At 37.8% G+C, this 20,138-nt stretch overlaps 2 protein-coding genes across 3 annotated transcripts in view; both read left to right on the top strand.

Moving 5' to 3' along the window:
* kcnn2 (potassium calcium-activated channel subfamily N member 2) overlaps positions 1-12,301 on the top strand; it is a 38,812-nt gene extending 26,511 nt beyond the window's left edge. For both annotated transcript variants that reach the window (XM_028463570.1, XM_028463571.1), the window contains exons 7-9: positions 1,847-1,855; positions 4,559-4,628; positions 10,294-12,301. In XM_028463570.1, coding sequence (XP_028319371.1) covers positions 1,847-1,855; positions 4,559-4,628; positions 10,294-10,569 — 355 coding nt within the window. In that variant the 3' untranslated portion in view covers positions 10,570-12,301. The remainder of the gene's footprint in view (positions 1-1,846; positions 1,856-4,558; positions 4,629-10,293) is intronic.
* A 1,266-nt stretch (positions 12,302-13,567) lies between these two features.
* On the top strand, positions 13,568-19,039 carry drg1 (developmentally regulated GTP binding protein 1). Its single transcript, XM_028462735.1, has 9 exons — positions 13,568-13,733; positions 15,419-15,542; positions 15,621-15,796; positions 15,882-15,951; positions 16,216-16,385; positions 16,634-16,764; positions 17,739-17,906; positions 18,060-18,182; positions 18,707-19,039. Exons 1-9 carry the CDS (start codon positions 13,695-13,697, stop codon positions 18,804-18,806), a joined length of 1,101 nt encoding a protein of 366 aa, XP_028318536.1. The 5' UTR covers positions 13,568-13,694; the 3' UTR covers positions 18,807-19,039.
* The last annotated feature ends 1,099 nt before the right edge of the window (positions 19,040-20,138 follow it).

A 20,138-nucleotide genomic window follows, 5' to 3' on the forward strand; every position in this document is an offset into this window, starting at 1 on the left:
AGAATGCAATCAGAATTTGTCGCATATTCACTGTGATGTTCAAGTGATTTGCAGCTGCAGTAATGATGTCTCAGAAACAACCCGACGATGCAAACAAGCTGTGACCTTAAGCTGAATCTAAGAATCTTCAGTGAGATGAAAGCACGGATAGCTCAGGATGGTGGCTCAGTGTGGCGCCGTCTTCCCTTCTGTCACACCTCGTATCATTAGGAAGTGCTCGCTCAGTGTGTCAGGAATGGGAACCGCCTGAGGTGTTGCCTAGAGTCTGTAGATGCTTGGTGTACTACACAAACTCGGCACCGGATGCAGGGGTGTCAGACTCATTTTAGCTCAGGGAGCACGTATACATCATCAATAGGCTGGAGAGGAAATATCCTTGTGCATTATCCTCTGAAACGGTGTTTTTCAAGTTCTCGATAGACTCAAAGTACCTTTGCATTCAAACTATTTACATTGCTGTTTTGTTTGATGATAACGGGTATTTGCACTGTTGGCCCTGAGTGTGACACGTGTGGTGTTCAGGTGACTTTGACCTGTCATGAGGCAGCACGGACCTTAAATCAGATGGCATCCTGTTTGTTTCTCTTGCTCTCGGGTTGTGATCCATCAAAGTGTGAACTGTTGTTAAGTGGAACCAAAAGGCTTTGAGGCACTGCCTGTGTGGTGTTTACTTACTTAAACTGAGAGGTTGTTTCAATGTGCTGTTGGTACTGATAACCACGATTAAAGGGTACCTGTAGTGGAAAAGTATATAACAAAAAATCTGTATAATGTATTACCAATAAACAAAATATGTGCACTCTTATTTAAAAAAAAAAAACACATTGAAAGGACTTTTTAGAACGATTTTATACCTTGGGGCATAAATTATGGAGAGCCGCCATTTTGGTCAGGATGCTAGGCATTTTTGTTGATTGGCAGTGGTGCATTGTGGGAGGTAACAAGTCTGTTTACATTGTGTGAAGTGTAGTTTTTCTGTTGGTTCTCGGCAAGAAATGTAGTAGTAATCTTAACATGTACGTTTACAAGCTGGATTGAGACTTTCTGTGAAGGAATTCTTTTGGGAGGGTGTCTGATTTCAAACGCAACTTTGGGTTCGTGCCCATTAGCTTAGCCCATTAGCTTAGCCCATTACCTTAGCCCATTACCTTAGCCCGCAGATCCGTCTCATAGAAGCTCGGCTTGATGCTAAAACGGAAAAGTTTGAAGTGTGTATCCCGTAGCAATATTATGGAGCCAACGTCTGGCTAACTCTGTCTTAGTGTCATTATTTGGCTTCGGCGCGAAATAAATGTTTCTGTGGGGTTTTTCCTCTTGTTGTTATAGCAACCATTGGCTTTACACTCCGCCATTGTTCAGAAACTGTAGACCAATGGAACACTATTGCCTAGCAACATTTAACAGGAATCAGCAACAGTGTGTCATATCCTGACCAAAATGGTGGCTTCCCAAAATTTATGCCTCAAGGTATGAAATTATGTTCTAAAAAGTCCTTTTAATGTGTGTTTTTTTGCAAAAGGTCCAAATATTTTGTTCATTGGTAATACATTAAACACATTTTTTGTTACATACATTTCCACTACAGGTTTAGAAAAAGGGAAGAGTTTGATATACTTAGTGAGCACAGCTGTAGCCACATGAGAAAAAAGTCAAATCTTAGACAACCTTAACACTGGTCACCAGTAAACAGAAACCTGCTGCTCAGTGGTGTAGAAGTGAGCCTCACAGCATCCAGACGTACCCACACAGACTTTTACCATTTGAATAAACCAATTTAATGTTGTGATTATTCATTTGTCTACTTCATGTTTCCTTTTTTTTTTTCCTGTTTGTCTCGACACAATAGAGCTCGAAAGTAAGTCTTCGCCTCACACGTAGATACGGACTTGTCGTCTGCATGCTAACGAGAGCCTGTCCTCGACTCTGATAATGTTACCAAAAAAAAAATTACACTCCCTCATTTGATAAGTGAAATTCATGCCTTGAAAAAAAGTTGCAACTAACAGTCTCCACAGGCACCAACATTTGATTTTTCAAGCTCATTTAAAAGCCTTCTTTATTGTTTTATGGCTGTTATATGCTTCACATTGTATCCACATGCACAGATGCATAAGAAGTGAATTTCAGTTATCGGTGATGGAGGGTGTTTTTCTTTCCATTTCTGCATGGATGTGATGAGACTTTGATCTTTAATCAGAAAGCCACTGATTAAACTCCAATAAGATGTGTTTTCACATACCGAAAGGATGACGGCCGGTGCTCTACAGCGTACAATAGCACAATATCCTTGAAAATCCCTGTCGTGCTTACACAGATCGGGGCTCGGGGGTCATCTTTCGGCTAGTGGAACCACTGATACGCCCGTTACATTTCCTCCATTCCTCTGTTGAATGATACAGTTACAGATTCAGTGTGTGAAGCAGCGTGTTTGCAAGAAAATGCTTTTTTTGCCTTGCGAGACGACTCAGTTCAAGGCTCATCTGAATGATGCATTTAACCACCATCGTAGGCCGGATGTCGCACACACAGCTTAATGTCTCACAGGTCAGAACTGCTGTAAAACGGAGCGTCTCAGTGCAATAAGACCAACCCCGCCGGGAATGATGTCCTTTACTATCCACAAGGTTGAAAAGGGAATCATAGCAAGAAGCACGACGCTGAGTACTTGTTAGGACGGAGATCAATGAGTCGGAGATGCAGGAAAGTGACCCGAGAGGAAGGTCAGTGTTAAGCATCAGAGCAAATGCTGTGACAGACAGCACAAAGCTGTCAGCAGGGGACGGGCACAGCAGAAATGGTCACCGTGTCACATTACGCTCAAGAGGAAGAAGAAGCTGCATGCATTTCCTTGGTGGGGTGAACAGAGGTCATGTCAAAGAAAGCAAGTTGAGCCAATATAAAATACAGGACAGCACTAACCAAGATTGCCTTATCAGATTTAGTGGGAGCTGAAAAGCGTAGCGTAGCTGCTTCCCTCTGATGAATGGCGTTCACGTTCAGAGCGCCCGTTCAAAAAGAAAGGGGCCCATGAGGAGTGATTGACTGGACATTGAATTTAAAAGACAAGATAAGGAGGTTAGTGCATCCTGACATTGAGCGACCCTGTGCTTCAACACACCACCAGTGAAATCATTTATCCTACTGGTCACTTTGTACATTAACCAGTTATCATCCAATGGTTACCGTTTTCTTGCTTTGTTTTGTTGAGTTTTTGTTTATCCTGCTGCTCTTATCAGCAGTTTTATACATTTCTAGCAGGATATTTTTCCTTGATTTTGCATCTTGTTAGTCCAACCTGTCATCATCCTCTACTTTACCATCTATTGGGAAAAGGAAAACCCTCTAAGATGAGAAAAGCGTGTGCATCTCGCCATTTATACTCGCTACTCCTACAGAAAGGTGACCATCAACCTTGTACCTTTGATGTAGCTCTAGTCATTTTTTATTTTTTTTAAATTAAAAACTCTGTTTTGTTTTGTATTAACTTCCTCATGTATTTATCAAAATACAAATGTTTTTATGTTTTTATTATTTAAAAAAAACTTTTACAAATTTAAATACGTTTTCAGATATGTATTTTTTTGATGTTACGAACTGCTAGCGTTACATGTACTCACATTTGAGAAGGTTGTGAGGCCTTTGGAGATTATTTATTTCTGGGCGTCAAGCTAGGTTTACAAAATTTAGGACAAATAATTGCTACGTTTACTCACAGAGATAATCACACAGACATCGACTTTTACGCTAAGCCTTAGCTTAAAACAATATATGTGTTTGTGAACTTTGAGAGGAAACCACAAGATTTGACGTCCACACAGAGTCCAAGGAAAGGAAATTTGAAAACTTTGAAAACTAAAACCTTTTTAAAAAATGTATATATTTGTATTATTAGTAGCAGTACTATTAAAATGTGACTGAAAGTAGCCTTTTCTAGATGTGTTTAATTCATGGACAATAAGGAAAGTTCCTCAGTTTCTTTAGCTAGTAAACTGTGCACCCCTAAGAAGAGCTGTAAAAATAGCCATAGGAGAGACTAAACAGGAAGTGTGTAACACCTTTTTGATTTTGATGAAAATCAATCATGTTGTAAATTATTGTTTCCAAACAAAAACATCCCGACTAAATGTGTTCCCCTCAAAGCCAGTTATACAGCCATGCATTAGGCATTGATGTGTGTTTGCCCAGGTGCAGAAAGCTGCAGTGAAAAGGTTTGACAGATTTCTCTTGGAGAGCCTCTGGATTAAGATTAAGTTGGTTTTTTTCATAATGCTTTATAATCTCCCCTCTTAAGCACATTAGACCAGATTAATCCTATTTACACTGCGTGCGTCCCCCTTTTTTTGGCCATTTTGGTCTCCTTTCCACTTGCATGCAGCTCAGCCAAAGAGAGTGACCCCCCCCCCCCCCCCCCCCCCCCTCCTGCAATCCCTGCATTCTTTATACACACATCCTGTGCATGACCTGGGAGTGCTCTCGGTGTGTATGCCTTGTGTGTGCACAAGTACACAAACGAAATGATCCGGTTGATTCATTGGGTTCTGAATGGTCTTGTGTTCAGATTGCGAAGTGTTAAAATGGAGCAACGCAAGCTGAATGACCAAGCAAACTCACTAGTGGACCTTGCTAAGGTAAGATAGACTTCTGCTGCTCTATGCACTGGGTTTCCTTCATCTTTTCAAAAACCAATGCATGCTCTGGCCACTCGCTGCATTTACAATCATCAAAGTCTACAGGTGTCAAATAAACAGACAGGCTTCAAAATCTGTGTGATGTGTGCAGTTGGCTGCTCTCAGGTTCCAACTGACTGGATTATAAATACTAACATCTTTTTATTTTACAGCACAAATCATATCCCCAGGACGTGCTCCCCTGGTAATTACTTACAGTAATAAGAGAAGCAGAAGGCCTGTTTTGCATATACAAAGACCCGCAAGAGTTTTTCTACTTTATGTGTTCTCAGATGTTTGTCTCCAGATGCGCTAAACAGAAGTCGACAAACCGTAGGGAAAGACCAGGCAATGCGCCAGCCTGACACAGCAGAAACAGTAACCTGGGAAGGGAGACACTGTGTGATCTGATGATTCAGCCAGAAATAAAGACAGCAGGGAGGAGGGAGGGAAGCAGGGCAGAGCGCTTTGACATTCAAGAGTACACCACAGTCTAACTGGACTCAGGCCAGCTTGTCACCAAAGGTATTAGTTCATATTGCCTTTATCACTGCATGGTGTAACACACGGCAGGGAGAGCCGGTGATGTGACATTGGATCCAGTGGCTGTGGGCCAGTGGTGCTGCTTCAGCTTCTACTACTGCTGCAATGACAGGGTGTAACCAGGGGAGGGCAGTGTAGCTTCAGATTTGAAGCTTTCATTGGAGTTAAGTTAATAGAGCTGAACATATCCATGGAAGATGCATCACCACTGCAGTGCCATGAAGTTCCTCAGATCACACAGTGTCCATTCATTTATAAAGGTGCATTCACAACCATTTGTTTTGAACTGGTTTTTCTTCACAGATTGTATTGTTACAGGTGGTCGGACACATAAACAACGTATATACACATGCACAGACAACTGTTCCCCATCAGAGATCAAAGATTCTCTTAAATATGATGTCTGTTGGTTGATGTCTTATGAACACTTGATTGCAAAAGATCCTGGTTGCACATAAATTTTGTAGATCAGGGGTACGATGGCACTACGGGGGTACGTGAGAGAGCGAGTGGAACCTTTATAAATAAAATAATTAAAAATATTGGGTTTTATAATGTTGTTTTTTTGTGGAAGAAAAAAAAATTATAATCATAATAATGATAATAAAAATTATCTTGATTAGAACATACAATGGTCACTCTTGGTCCCATACCAGGCATGAGGATTATTTTAAAAAACTATAGAAATAAATCTATTCAGGAGGCACTAAATAATGTTTCATTCCACTTATTTAAAAAATTAGATTTTTTTTTTTTTTTAAATGTGTGTTATCACTCATTCATTCCATCATTATGTTGTTTTTTCATAGTATTCTGAGCAAAATGTTGTAGTTTGACTTGGATTCAAAAAAAAGAGAAAGCCTAAAAAGTTTGAGAACCACTGGTGTAGATCACTGTTTCTCAAATTGGGGTACATGTACCCCTAGGGATACGCAATGGCACAACAGAGTGTGGAAAATTAACAAATGAAAGCATTAAAAATATGGCGTTTTCTAATGTTCATTTTTAATTAAAAATTATAACCACAATAATGATGATGGAAGTTGTCTTTTTAGAACATGAACCGAAATTACAAGGGTCAGTCTTGGTTCCCCATCAGAAGGGAGATGACCAAAAAATGTAAAAACTATAGAAATAAATCTATTCAGGAGGCACTAAATACTGTTTCATTCTATTTATTTGCAAAATTAGATTCTTTAATTTGTGTGTTATCACTCATTCATTCCATCATTATGTTCTATAGTTGTTTTCTCACCTATTCTATGCAAAATATGTTGTAGATGGACAAAAAGGTTCAGATTCAGAAATAATAGAAAGGGGGTACTTTAGCCAAAAAAAAGTTTGAGAACCACTACTGAAGATGATAGTCTGTGTCTAAATTTGAATTAAATCTGTCAAGTAAAGCTTTTTCCTCTTGCAAATGCTTAATAACTGCATATGTAAAGCGTATAGCAGCCTTCTAGCTTAGGGGCACAGTTACATTTCAAATTGGCGATGGTCAGTGGGATTCCAATATCATGGTACCCGAGTTCATTGCCTGCATTTCTAATTCACAACTTAAAGATCGAATCATGTAAACAGATCTTTACCAACGGTCTCTGAGTTTGAGATGTTAGGCGTGTGTAGCTTGTAGAAAACAGTTCTTTAACTGAAAAGCTACGTGAAGTATTTAGAAATCCACTAATCTGTTCAAACAAGCATCAGTGAAAGAATATGTTACGACCACACGATTGCTGATCGGGAGCTGATCGTGGGGTGTTCATCGTTTCTCGTGACCCCGTGTACTACACGATGCACGACGCACGATTTAGCTGAGACTCGCACGATCCCACAAAATAGACGCACGAGTCGAAAATTGGCTCAAAATAAGCCAAAAATCGCACAGTGTATGCCCGCCTTAACGTAGCACAACATGACTCCTACTAGAATCGTCAGAGTCAAGTACGTCACAGCTTCTTTTGTCCTCACCGATTCCCATGAACAAGCTAACTTATCATTTTGGCCCCAAAAACAGAAGCAGACAGGTAAGTGATGGAAAGCATGGCCCTTCAACTGCCAGGGATTATTAATCCTCATGCCCAGCGATACAAGCAGCCCGCCAAAAGTCTCCTGTTTTAAAATGTGACGGGAATTTTTCAGAGCTTCTTTGTTGACTTTTTGGGGTCCGGAATTCTTTTGTAGATTACAGCCACGGAGAACTTTATAAAGCTGTTAACAGATGGCTGATGCATCAAAAGAGCAGAAAGCATCGTGCAAAGTCAGCACGCTTTTCTTTTCTCCCTCTATCTCAAGGTCACAGACTAATACCCTTCAATCCAATATATATCCGGTATACTATCTTCCAGGACATGTTTGTGCTTAAGGATGGAAAACTTTCTAACATTAAGAAACCCTAAATTGGTGTCGCTCTAACTTCAATGATAAATGGTGGAAGTTGTTTTAATGCTTGGGATCCGTGCCAGGGAATTTCTGCCAACGAATCACAGACCACGGGAGCAAAGTAATAAAAGTGTTTAATATGACTTGTAAAAGGTGAACTGTGATGCATTAATACATGTAATTCAGGGCTTGGCACACGTTTCATCTCAAGGACCTTTTTGGGGAGTCTTTAAAGCAGGCAGGAAGAAACCACTAGCAAATTAGATGGAAAATAAGCAGATAAAGCATAAAAGAATGGGGAAATCAATTATATTTCTTAAAATAAATTAAAAAAAATCGCTGTAAAATTATTGAAAAATGTTTCCCATTGATGGAAAGAAATGTGAAAATTATTTTACGTCATCATTCCCTGTGTCTAAAAATGCTGTCCAAAATAGAATAACTAGAACAAACTTGACCTTCAAAGCTTTTATCTTTGAGTGCATGTTATTTACAAGCTGAATTTATGGCTTACATTCATCCTATTCGCATGTGAAATAATGCCACATTGTGTCCTTGAGCCCAGAAAAATTATAGGCTGTTATCGTCTTCTATAAAACTGCATCACTTGTGCCTTTTTTTTTTTTTTTTTTTTATGAAGTCGTCAGGAGAAAAAGACAAAAGTTGCATTGGAAAAAGTCTTGTGTTGTTGAATTTTAGCATCCTGTGTGGATTCGTCCCTGTAGGCTTTACAGTATTACCCTGGGGCTAACAATAACCATTGTATTACTTTCATAGTCTGAATACTTCAGTTAGTTATACTTGGATATTGGTGCTCTAAAGTTATACGTGTGTCCTGTTCATTTATTCACCACCAGTGAGTAGTATGAGTATGAGTACATATAAATGCAAATATATATACATATATATATATATAAACTATTGCAGCATTGAATGTTGAATTAAACACTACAATTGCTAGATGTGAACAGGTAGATTTAGTTTGTTAATTTATATGACTAGTAAAGTGCCCGTCGGAAGTATGTATTCATATAGTGGAAGGAGCTTAAGTAGAGTTGTCAATTATGTCAAATGAGTATGTTTTTGAAGGGTGGATGTACAACGATGTGCACATACTATGTACTCTGTAGTGTTATAAAAAGGTATATTTGCAGGTGCAAAGTAAAAAAGCGTGTGCAATTTCCCTGGTTTAATAATATTACATTATAAATGTGTTTGTTGTTTTTTTACTCATTTTTATATTTTTTTTTTGTTTGGTGTATTTTTCTATAATGTATGTTTTTTGGAGTCATTATGTGTATTTTGTATCTGTCTGTTGTGTTTTTGTGCATTTTTTGTATAATTATAGTTTTTTGTTGCCATTGTAGTGTGATTCTGGAGTCATTTTGTGTATTTTTTTATCTTTTTTGGTGTAGTTTTGTTCATTTCTGTTATCATTTTGTGTATTTTTTGTATAAATATTGTTTTGTGTATTTGGAGTCATTTTCGTATTTTTGTTGAGGTCAAAAGCTGAATAGGTTTCACTTCTGGGTGAACATGAATGTGCCGTCCGGGGCAAAATAAAATGAAAATGAACGTTTTGAAATGACCAAATTACTCCAAAATAACGGATGCACACACTTGGATTATTTGGAAGCTGTGGACAAAGTTTCAGGTCAAACAGATACTGAGTTGGGGAGATATTTGCTCCACAAGCACGCACGCACGCAGACCTTTCTTGCATTATAGATAGATAGATAGATAGATATTCTGTTTATATTGTTATTTTATTGAAATACATGCATGCAAGTGTTCATTTTGTCTGTTTAAATGAGACTCAACAAGGTGGATTTTGTGCAATAATCAAAATTGTGCAGCAAATGATTTTCAAGCAGTAATCTATGTGGTATTTGTTAAGGTTGACCCCGCGACCCTAAGAAAAGGAGCAGGGGGGTCAGAATATGGATGGATGGCTTTGTCAAGATTGATAAAATACAGTATAAGTGGAAGGGTGCTACCTAAAGTTAGCGGTTTTTTTTTTTTTGGTTTTTTGTAAATAGAGATGGCAATATTATGGGCCCACCGATATTATCGGCCGTTATTTGCCGTGATGTCGATTGACATCAGTATCGATTTTCCCACTAATATTGAAAAACCGATATGTGATGTTGTTCTCGACAACATATTAAAACAAACTAAAGTTTAATTAGTTTTCTTATTTTGCACAGATGACGTTTAGTTGTGGAATAATTCCAGTGGGGCATCATATTAGAAATAGCCTTAACCTGTTATTATATCTGTGTATATATTGGAATTGGTAAATATTGGAAATTGCAATTTTAGTATTGGAGAATATCGTCAAAAATCTAATATTGAGTGTCAAAAACAATTTGTAAATGTTTTGAATGAGTTTAAGTAATTAGTGCATTTTATACTAATTAGCATGCGGTTTCTTTTTACAAGTACCGGTGGATGATAAAATTTGTATTTTTCACAATCTGTTAAAAAATCTTATACTGATCATCGGTGGGTCTCACATCTGAATTTTTCCTCTCCTTCTTTTCTGAAGAAACCTACCAGCTTTGTAGATTGTTGTTTTTGGTTTTTTTTTTATTCACAATCTTCTGATGGATTGCCTACGTCGCATATTTCCAGGTTGCCTTTCGTAGGTAACACTGTTAAAGACCACGTGGGACATTAATTGTTTCCTTTCTTCCTGTCCCAGACTCAGAACATCATGTATGACATGATATCAGACTTGAATGAGAGAGGAGAAGATATGGAGAAGAGGATTGCTCTGCTGGAGACAAAGCTGGAGACTCTACTGAGCAACTTGCAAGCTCTGCCTGGACTCATCAGCCAGGTCATCAGCCAGCAACACAGGGACTTTCTGGAGGTTCAGCTCCAGCCTTATGACAAACACAACCCTGATCGCTCGCAGTCAGTGTCTCGACGAAGGTCGTCCTCCACAGCACCTCCCACCTCCTCCGAGAGCAGCTAGAGTCTAAGGAGAACGCCTCCACCCAAGACTTCAGCCATCATATGGCCAAGTTGCATTTATCGTAAAGCCTTATGGTTTCAATAAGTATTATCCAAAATTCTGATGACAGAATCTAAGTCACTGGGGACAACTCATTTGAACGGATAACGACATGCTGTTATTTGTTTTCTAATACCTCAAAGGATGTTGTTATCCTTGCTCTGGTGACACAACTACATACAAATGGCGCTTCCTTCAGTAAAAAGTATTGTCAGGGCTGGGACGGGAACTCTTCTCCATTTCTATGCAGAGGTAGCCAGTTTTAGGTGGCAAAGCTTCCAAGTGTGAAACTATTGCACTAAAGTAGTGCTTCTCACAGACGCTGTGCCTCAGCTGGCTCGATTAAGCAAACTGAGAAACCCCTGATAGATCAGTCAGAGGGCATGTCTGTGGTTTAAAGGGGAAAAAAAGTGCTGCGTTCAAAGGACTGGGGGTGAAACTTACATTACAGGACAAACACAAACTGCTCCCACACTCTGTCATTCGGAGATAATTTTTTTTAAAAGCCTGAAATAAAAAGGGAAAGCATATATTGTCTAGGTTAGAAACAGCATCAAATATAGCGGTTTCATTTTTGCAGAGTGCCCCAGTAGAATGACTATTTTTTGGGGCGACTTTGCAAAAACAATTTAATCCTCTAGTCAAAATGAATGCATCAGAATCTGTACTTGCACTTACATTTTAACCAATGCACTTCAATGCTGACTGACATGATACTAAGTTGCGTTGCTCATTAAAAGAAGACCAATCAAGATGTTTGGGCATGGGATTATTAATGTCAATTTTCAAGTTGTGGCTACTGTTGATGAAACAAGTCAAACCCCCACTTTTATGTTTCCCACAATGAAGTGCGGTGTGGGTTTAATGGGAATACGCCGAGTAACCATGACGACCCTCTGTCCTGCTGTGTCTCATCTCCTGTCCTCTTCTGTGCTATTTATGCTTGCTGTCATTCGAGCTGAGCATCAGCAACCCTGTAAACTGTATCTACCTTTTAAAAGAGAAAATACCTATTTTTATATATTTTCATTAGAACAAGCACACCTGTGACAGTTCAACAAACATCAGAATCTATGACGAGGCAGATTCAGCATATATAGGATATGGTTTAGGAGATTTTGGACCTGAGTTTAGATACACAAGACACTCTTTAAGGTCATTTTAGAGTGCTTTTACACTTTTTTTTTCTTTATTTACATGCTTTTGAGGATGTTTTGGCTGAGCTAGAAGAATAAATTCGAAATTTGTACTTCTATAGCTCGAATTTAGTTTGATTTCTCAATTTTTTTCATATTTCATTAATTTTTTTTCCATTGTCTTACACTGCGGTAAAACTGGGGTCCTGTTCAGGGTGTTCTCACCCTACACCCGATGTCAGCTGGAATAGGCTCCAGCAGACCCCCCTCGGGGACCCTGTACAGGACTAACAATACAAGATGAATGAACAAATGTCTTACATGGCCAGTCATGCAGTCTGTCTCTATATAACTTGTGGTGAAACCGCATGTGCCCAATAACATTTTTCCATATCGGTATCCAGGTGAAAGTATGATCAGATTCAGGGGTGTTGGAGCAGGGAGACACCTAAAACCTGCAGGATTGTGGCCCTCCAGGACTGAGTGTGGACACCACTGCGTTAAGTCAACAAAAGGACAGATGTTCAGCCCACAACCTTTAGCAGCATAGACACCGAGGAGAGATTATACTGTATGCGAAATAAAAAACTAAAAATACACAATTTGAGGGACTTGTGTCTTCTTTTTTTTATCATAGTCAAAATTACATAGAAAACACGAATCATTGTTTAAATGAAACTCAACAATATTTGCAGGGGCTCACAGTTTTCCCGGTGCTTATAGCGCACAATTGCAGTCATTTTTAATGTTAAACAGTTGAAAAAAACCTCCAAATTCTTAAATTTTCCTTTTATTAAGAAATAATATTTTGCTTAATTTAATAGAAAATGGTTTAAAAAATTACTTATTTTGTATTTTATGTATACGTAGAAGTGCAAACAATGGCACAATAATGTTGAGATTAAAAATATAAATTTTCCTGCATAAAATCTGTGGCCCACTTAAAATCAAACCACTCCGTATTTGAGTTTGACAATATCAGTAAAAGAATTGTTGAAGTTCTTGTTGTTTACAATTTAATACATATTACTTTACCTACATAGACTTATGCAACAGTGACTTTTCATCTATAAGTAAGACCTAACGATTAATTAGATTTGCAATATTATCGTGATATCATAAAACTGCGTTTTTTTTAATGTAATAATTTATTTTTATTTACCTAAAAAGTGTCCAATTGGTTAAAGCAAATATGAGTTAGTATTACTCCTTACTTTTCCTGCACTTTAGTACAGTATGTGTGATGTTACTGACTGAATATTAATAAGCTTTATTTTATTTTTCTTATCTGTTTATTTTATTTATTTATAGACTGTCCTGTTAAGTTCAGAATGTTTAAGAAGTGCAGTCCACATGTTTACATGAAGTTAGTTAGATATGTTGAAGAGGTAAAGCCACAGATACGTTGGCTTTATTGTTGTAATCTGTGCTTTAAAATGTATATATCATATTTATTTAAAGTTTAAATAAATCTGAAATTATTTATTATGAAACACATTGATTTATTGCTTGTGTTCATTGAAAAATACATGACAAGATGCCCTTGAAAAAATAATCGCATAATAAATCGCAATCGGAATATTGAGGAAAAAAAATTGCAATTAGATTATTTTCCAAAATCGTTCAGCCCTAATGATGAGTTGTGTTGGTTTTTTGCTCAAAACAAACTGTTTTTTTTTTTTTTTTTTTTTTAAAGACACCTTTTTTTAATCAAACTTAATACGTGAGTCTTGCCTGTAAGTCATACCCTGGGACAAAAAAATAAAAAAATAAAAACTTCTTACCTCGTTCGGTAGTGTCAACGTCATCTTCTCGCGAGATTGTGAGAAAAGCGTACAGGCGCGTTGGTGCTCATGCTAAATGCTAACACCACCTACCTTTGCTAACGTTAAAGTCAAGTCTTAATAGTTTATCGTTTTTATTGAACTGCTGACAGGATAAACCTCCACGATGAGTATCCTCGCCAAAATAGCAGAGATAGAAAATGAGGTAAGATTGTTAACAGTCTGCCGAGCTTTTGAAATCAATCACGTTTCAGCTAACCAGCATGTCCATAGCACCGTGTTGTTTCGGTCCAACTGGTATCCATTTTAACTGGTGGCAGAATGAAATGTGTCGCTGGTAGCAATGGCAGGTTTCACAACTTATTATTATTATTATTAATCATACTTAACTGTCTTTAGATGGGCGTTTACTTTACTTTGATCAACACTAGCGATATAACAACGTAACAACTTCAGACTCCTACGACAATGCGAGCATGACTGCGTACAAAACAACATAATTAAACTTCACAATACTGAACAAACAATTCAGAGATTAAAGCTAACCCCCTAATATTCAACGTATATGTATGTAGTGCCGAAAAGAAGAAGCGCAAAAAAAACCCGGCAACAGCCATCGTCACAGCCGTCACTGGCGCAGTAGGAATTCTAATTTAGTCACCATTTAAAATAGTGACCAGTAGATACGCTACACCCGGCTATCACTCACTCTGTTTTCTGATTATGACACGTTGTACAGATGTTTTAGATCGACCCAGTTCCCATTTATACCTGTTAGTGACAACATTGTATACTTTAGATAACATTCAGTCCTCTTCTACGATGCCGGTTCACATCATCAAATGAGACGGAGTACATTAAGAAAACATCTGCAACTAATGTGAAAATGTCGTATGGATTGTATAATGGAATATTTACATCAACGTGCAATTTAACTATTAATATTTGCGTTCCTATTGTCATTAATTTTTATTATTTACCTGTAACTGACTATTTAAACCATTCGTTCATTAGTCATGAAACCAGTATATTAAGTGGTTTCTTTTTAGATATATTTTATTTTGTTTTTAACGAAGGTAAATATAGTGTGGGTTTTTTTTTTTTACATAATCAATTATGGATTCCCACTTTACAAAACGTAACATGTAGTAATAATTAGGTATGTCCCAATACAATACTTTTTCATTTCCGATACGATACCGATATTGCAGCCTTGCGTGTCGGCCAATACCGATATTGATCCGATACGATTTCAGCATGAATCATACATACTTTATATAATTACGTATTTTGGAATGTTAGAAAAGGCTTGAGAAAGTGATGTTGCTCGAACAGAGAACAAGTCAGTAACAGTAGGTATGAGAAAAACTGATCCATTTATTATTAACCAATTGGTTACATACATTTTAACCTTCAACGTAATATCTGCAATATTCATACAATTGAATAAAATAACAAAAAATGAATTGCAAAAAAAAAAGTCTGAAATTTGAATCCGATATTCGTTTTCAGGCTGATATTGGATCGGTACACCCCTAGTAATAATTTCAGATTACTGCAAATTAAAAGTAACTAAACTGCTATAGAAAGTAAGCTTAAAGACCACTATAAAATGTAAACTTTGTAGATTATTCATTTGAAATTAGACACATTATTGAACCTCATGGATGTTGCGCCTAATCCAAATATAACAGGTATTAGGATTACATAATAATGAAGAAAATCATAAATAGAATTAAACTTTAGAACTAAATTCCATTGCTGCCATCAAAAACACTAATTAGCATTTACATATGTGCTATTATTAAACCCTATTCCTGAGATAGAGTTGATTGTTCTTGTATTAGTTTTACACTAAGCAGCCCTGTAAACTGGTGCTGGTGTTTGTAGATGGCCAGGACGCAGAGGAACAAGGCCACAGCTCACCACTTGGGTCTGCTCAAAGCACGTCTAGCCAAGCTGAGGAGAGAGCTGATCACGCCTAAAGGAGGCAGCGGAGGAGGAACGGGGGAAGGTAATGCCACAGGAGTGCATCCTCTGAATAAAATCAATGTCTGAATTGACCGTGATGCGCTCCGTTTCTCATTTTTAGGCTTTGATGTGGCAAAAACCGGCGACGCTCGTATTGGTTTCGTCGGCTTTCCTTCAGTGGGGAAGTCGACGCTACTGAGCAACCTTGCAGGGGTTTACTCTGAGGTTGCTGCGTATGAGTTCACCACTCTCACTACAGTGCCTGGAGTTATTCGCTATAAAGGTGCCAAAATACAGGTACCACATTTTTCTCTTTGTGCACTGTTTTTATTGCAATTATGTATTTTAGCATGAATTCACATTTCCTTTCTTTCTCCTTCAGCTTCTGGATTTGCCAGGAATCATTGAGGGAGCTAAGGATGGAAAAGGAAGAGGCAGGCAGGTTATTGCAGGTAATTTCAGAATGTCTAAGACACTGGCGTATCTTTTTCAGCCCATTATGCACCTTTCAAACACAACTGTACTTCAATCTTTAGATTTCCATTGTGCACCTTTATTCAGTTTAATAATATTTAAATATTGGTGAGGTAGTGAGGAACATTTTTTATCAATTCCTGACAATCAAACAAAGACTTTTTTTTTTTTTTTTTTTTTTTTAATCTTCCTCTGCACCAGTCACTGTCTTCATCCTGCTCCTCCCCCTTTTTTCTGTTTAGTGGCCCGAACCTGCAATCTAATCCTGATAGTGCTTGATGTGTTAAAGCCGCTCCTTCACAAAAGACTAATAGAGCACGAGCTGGAGGGCTTCGGCATCCGCCTCAACAAGCAACCGCCCAACATCGGCTATAAGAAGAAGGACAAAGGAGGCATTAATTTCACCGCTACTGTACGTGTAGCGCACTCAACACGGCTGTGGATGTCACATAGTCAAGCATGCAATTAATAATGTTTAACATTGATATTTACTTATTTAAAAGAACACATGTTAAAGATATTCTTGGTGAATTGATTGACTGAGTTTTACTGATGCTGCAAAGTGTGCCCGTGTTTGTGTGTGATACATAATTAGGATTTTAAAAATCGTCTTGCTCTTCTCTCTCTCTTTTTTTTTTTTTTTTTTTTTTTTTTATTTAGTGTGCGCAAACCGAGCTGGATGCTGAAACGGTGAAGAGTATCCTGTCAGAGTACAAGATCCACAATGCCGACATCACTCTGCGCAGCGACTCCACAGCTGATGACCTCATTGATGTGGTGGAGGGAAATCGGTAAGATGCCAGAATGGAGACTCTGTCGTTCCCCGCCCGATAGCGTGGCCCCGCGTCGTCAAGGGACGACTTGTGAAAGTGCAGCAAAAAATATGGTTTTTGATATAAATTGTGCATTTATGAATAGTATACAACAGGGTTGGGGTCAGTTACATTTTTCAATTACCAATTACATCCTCAATTGTCCATGTTCAAATCTGATTACAATGACCGGCATTTCTTCCAATTAAAATGATTATTTTTCTTGAAAGTCTATTACAATTACGTTCTTAATTACTTAAGTTCAAAATTAAACAAAGCACAATTACTCGGCCTTTAATAAATAAGCCCATAAAACGTAACCCCCACTTGTGTTAGCTTTCTGTTAGCATCTCTTATGACAATAGGTCAGTCTTGACCTATGTCTTGAATCGGCCGTAAAATCACTAAAAAAATATTATCTATCATCAAATTAGTTTTTCATCTCTTAGTTACTTTGTAAGGCTTCTTAATTCATGAAAATATTGATAGTAATATTTTTGGTGTAAGTGTCAGCCTTATTTTTTGTCACTACCCCTCCATTCTATTTATTTTTTTATGGTAAAATGATCCTCAAAAGAACTGACAGGTAGTGGAAAAATGTAATATGAAACATATTTAATATTTAACTATGTATGTGTAGGACATAGAACTGTAACATGGTTTTCCAGTTTTGCGTTTAATTAAATAATACAGTTTTTATAGAATTTCCATGCCAATTACAATTACCAAGTCAATTATCTGAACTCAATTATCATTACAATAGCAACAGATTTTTTTTAAATTACAGTAATTAATGATCAATTACGCAATTACAATAATAAATGACCCCAACCCTGGTATACAAACATTGCACACTATTTTTGATCAGATTATCTGTGTACACCGCTTTGCAACAATGCCTGAAAATGAATTTTGACATTAACAAAGCGTCCTTAAAAATGTTTTTCCCACAGAGTCTACATCCCGTGCATTTACGTGCTCAATAAAATAGACCAAATCTCCATCGAAGAGCTGGATGTGATCTACAAGGTGCCGCACTGTGTGCCCATCTCGGCTCATCACCGCTGGAACTTTGACGACCTATTGGAGAAGATGTGGGATTATCTGGGGCTTGTGCGCATGTAAGACAAATGACTGCGAAATGCGGTTTGACCTTTGGATGCAACTGAATGACAAGATGTTGCAGATCTATTAAGAAAAAAAACAGTTTCCATGCCAGTACATTACTGTATTAACCATTCGTGGTTTTTTTTTTTTTTTTTTTTTTTTTGCAGCTACACCAAACCCAAAGGCCAGCTCCCTGATTACACTTCTCCTGTTGTTCTCCCTGACAACCATACTGCAGTTGAGGATTTCTGTTTAAAGATTCACAAAAACCTAATCAAGGAGTTTAAGTAGTAAGTATTTAATTGACATTCCTAAAGAAATGTTTTTTTTGACTAGTTGTCAAACAGGATTGCAACAACTCACTCCACCTATTTTTCAGCTAATGCCCATGCGGTTAACATGAATGGTAAAAGGGGAGGAGTTAGTCATGTGGTGTGTTGTTATTGGCCTCCAGGGAAGATGAAGAATTTTAATCTTAATTTGGGGATCTGTCGTATTGTTAAATTTTATGCCCACTTTATGGTGCGATACAGGCAATAAATTGTGAATTTGGTTTTAGACCTGATGTGATGTATGATGTGAGCGAGGACAATCAATCAGTCACTGTGTTAGTGTTGCTAGGCATAAACTGTCCTCCTGGGAACCAAAGGGTCAGGTACCTAAAAGATGTAATATCTACCCTGTGTAGCTTCCAATGGAGAACAACTAGATGTCCTGCTTTATCCACAGAGGACACATCCTGTTTAAGGTGCTGAAGGCATCCTTTATATTCTCTCTCATCCTAACAGACATCTTCCCTTTTTTTTTCTTCCAGTGCACTCGTGTGGGGCTCGTCCGTGAAACATAACCCACAGAAGGTGGGAAAGGACCATGTGATGGAAGACGAAGATGTTATTCAGTTGGTGAAAAAGTAAAACGAAGAAGAAAAGTCTTAATTTACTGCATGACCTGTGTTGTGTTCAGTTGCTCAAAAATCACCAAATGCATCCATTAATATTCAACATAATGTGGTTTTTGCTTTAAATAAAGAGAAATGACACAAATGTGTCTATTTTAAAGAACCAGCTGTCTCGACACTTTAATTCATATTGAATGTTTAAGGCTTGTATTCAACACATGGAAAAACTACAATAAAGAACAATCTAAACCTTCTGTGTTTATCTGTTTTAATCACATTAGTTTCTCTTTTGTATGTAGAATAAGTTAGTTTTGATCTGTATTAATTAAAATTAGGATTTTCTTTTTTTTTTTTAAATAAATGTCGCAGACATTAACAATGGTGCAACAAATATTTCAGTGTTTCTCCCAGTGGAGGACAAACCTCATTGTGAAAAGACTGCTTGGATAAGTGATTTATGTCACACTGATGATGAAGGCATTTATTCAGGCAGGCAGCGCTCCCTCGGGACCACCACTCAGGTTAATCAGTTCACTCACTCAGACGCAGTAAAGGGGTCATCACATGCCAGCTGTTCACCAGTTACAACACCCCACGGAACAGAAAATAAAGAGTGCTTTATCACAACCGGGTCTGCATTTCTGCAACCTGCTATTCTGCCATGTCAATGTGTTGCATGCTGAGCAGTGGCCATTTTGTGTGTGATCAGGGAGAGTGTTGGACTATGATGAAGTCATGCAGTGTTAGGAGAACTAAGCGGATACACTGGTAAACTTAATTAATCCCAAGTTTTATCAAAGAATGCTTGAAACAGTCTTAAAATGCTCCTAAAGTTAAATTACAAAAAAGACAACAATGCATTTTGGATTGGCACAACACAAATCTTGTTTCATGCACCAAAAAAAAAAACTACTGGAAATAATATTTCACCTGATTTTGAAGCCAAAACGAAAGAAACATTGTGTGCATTTGGAAAAACCGCAATTCATTTACACAACCCGCATAATGCAAGAAGTCATCAAATTGTCAATATTCAATAACAATTCATCTTTGGCTACACTGTATGATTTTAGCACCTTTTGTAAAAACTAAATAAGATTTGAAAATATTACAATGAGTCTCACTGTAGCTGAAGTTTCACAGTGTAACTATTTCAACGGAACAGCAGTATTCTAGTAAAAGCCGCAGTGGTTGAGGGTGAAACCTGCCTTGTCCAGCAGTGGGATCGACCCTCCTCAGACACCGCCTCAGTCCCACCTCCATTCACCCTGTAAATTATAGCAGCACTTTAGCTAATGAAAGAGTTGAAGACTGGGCACTAATAAAAGCCATTAAGTGAATAAAGCAC

The sequence above is a fragment of the Gouania willdenowi genome, chromosome 12 (genome assembly GCF_900634775.1).
Source record: "Gouania willdenowi chromosome 12, fGouWil2.1, whole genome shotgun sequence".
Classification (NCBI taxonomy): Eukaryota; Metazoa; Chordata; class Actinopteri; order Blenniiformes; family Gobiesocidae; genus Gouania; species Gouania willdenowi.

What these genes read in the sequence shown, in the direction of transcription:
- drg1 (XM_028462735.1), top strand. Translation starts at nt 13,695, where the DNA reads ATGAGTATCCTCGCCAAAATAGCAGAGATAGAAAATGAG. An exon ending in AGGCAGGCAGGTTATTGCAG is followed by an intron (nt 15,952 to 16,215) that starts GTAATTTCAGAA and finishes TTTTCTGTTTAG; the next exon opens with TGGCCCGAACCTGCAATCTA. An exon ending in CTAATCAAGGAGTTTAAGTA is followed by an intron (nt 18,183 to 18,706) that starts GTAAGTATTTAA and finishes TTTTTCTTCCAG; the next exon opens with TGCACTCGTGTGGGGCTCGT.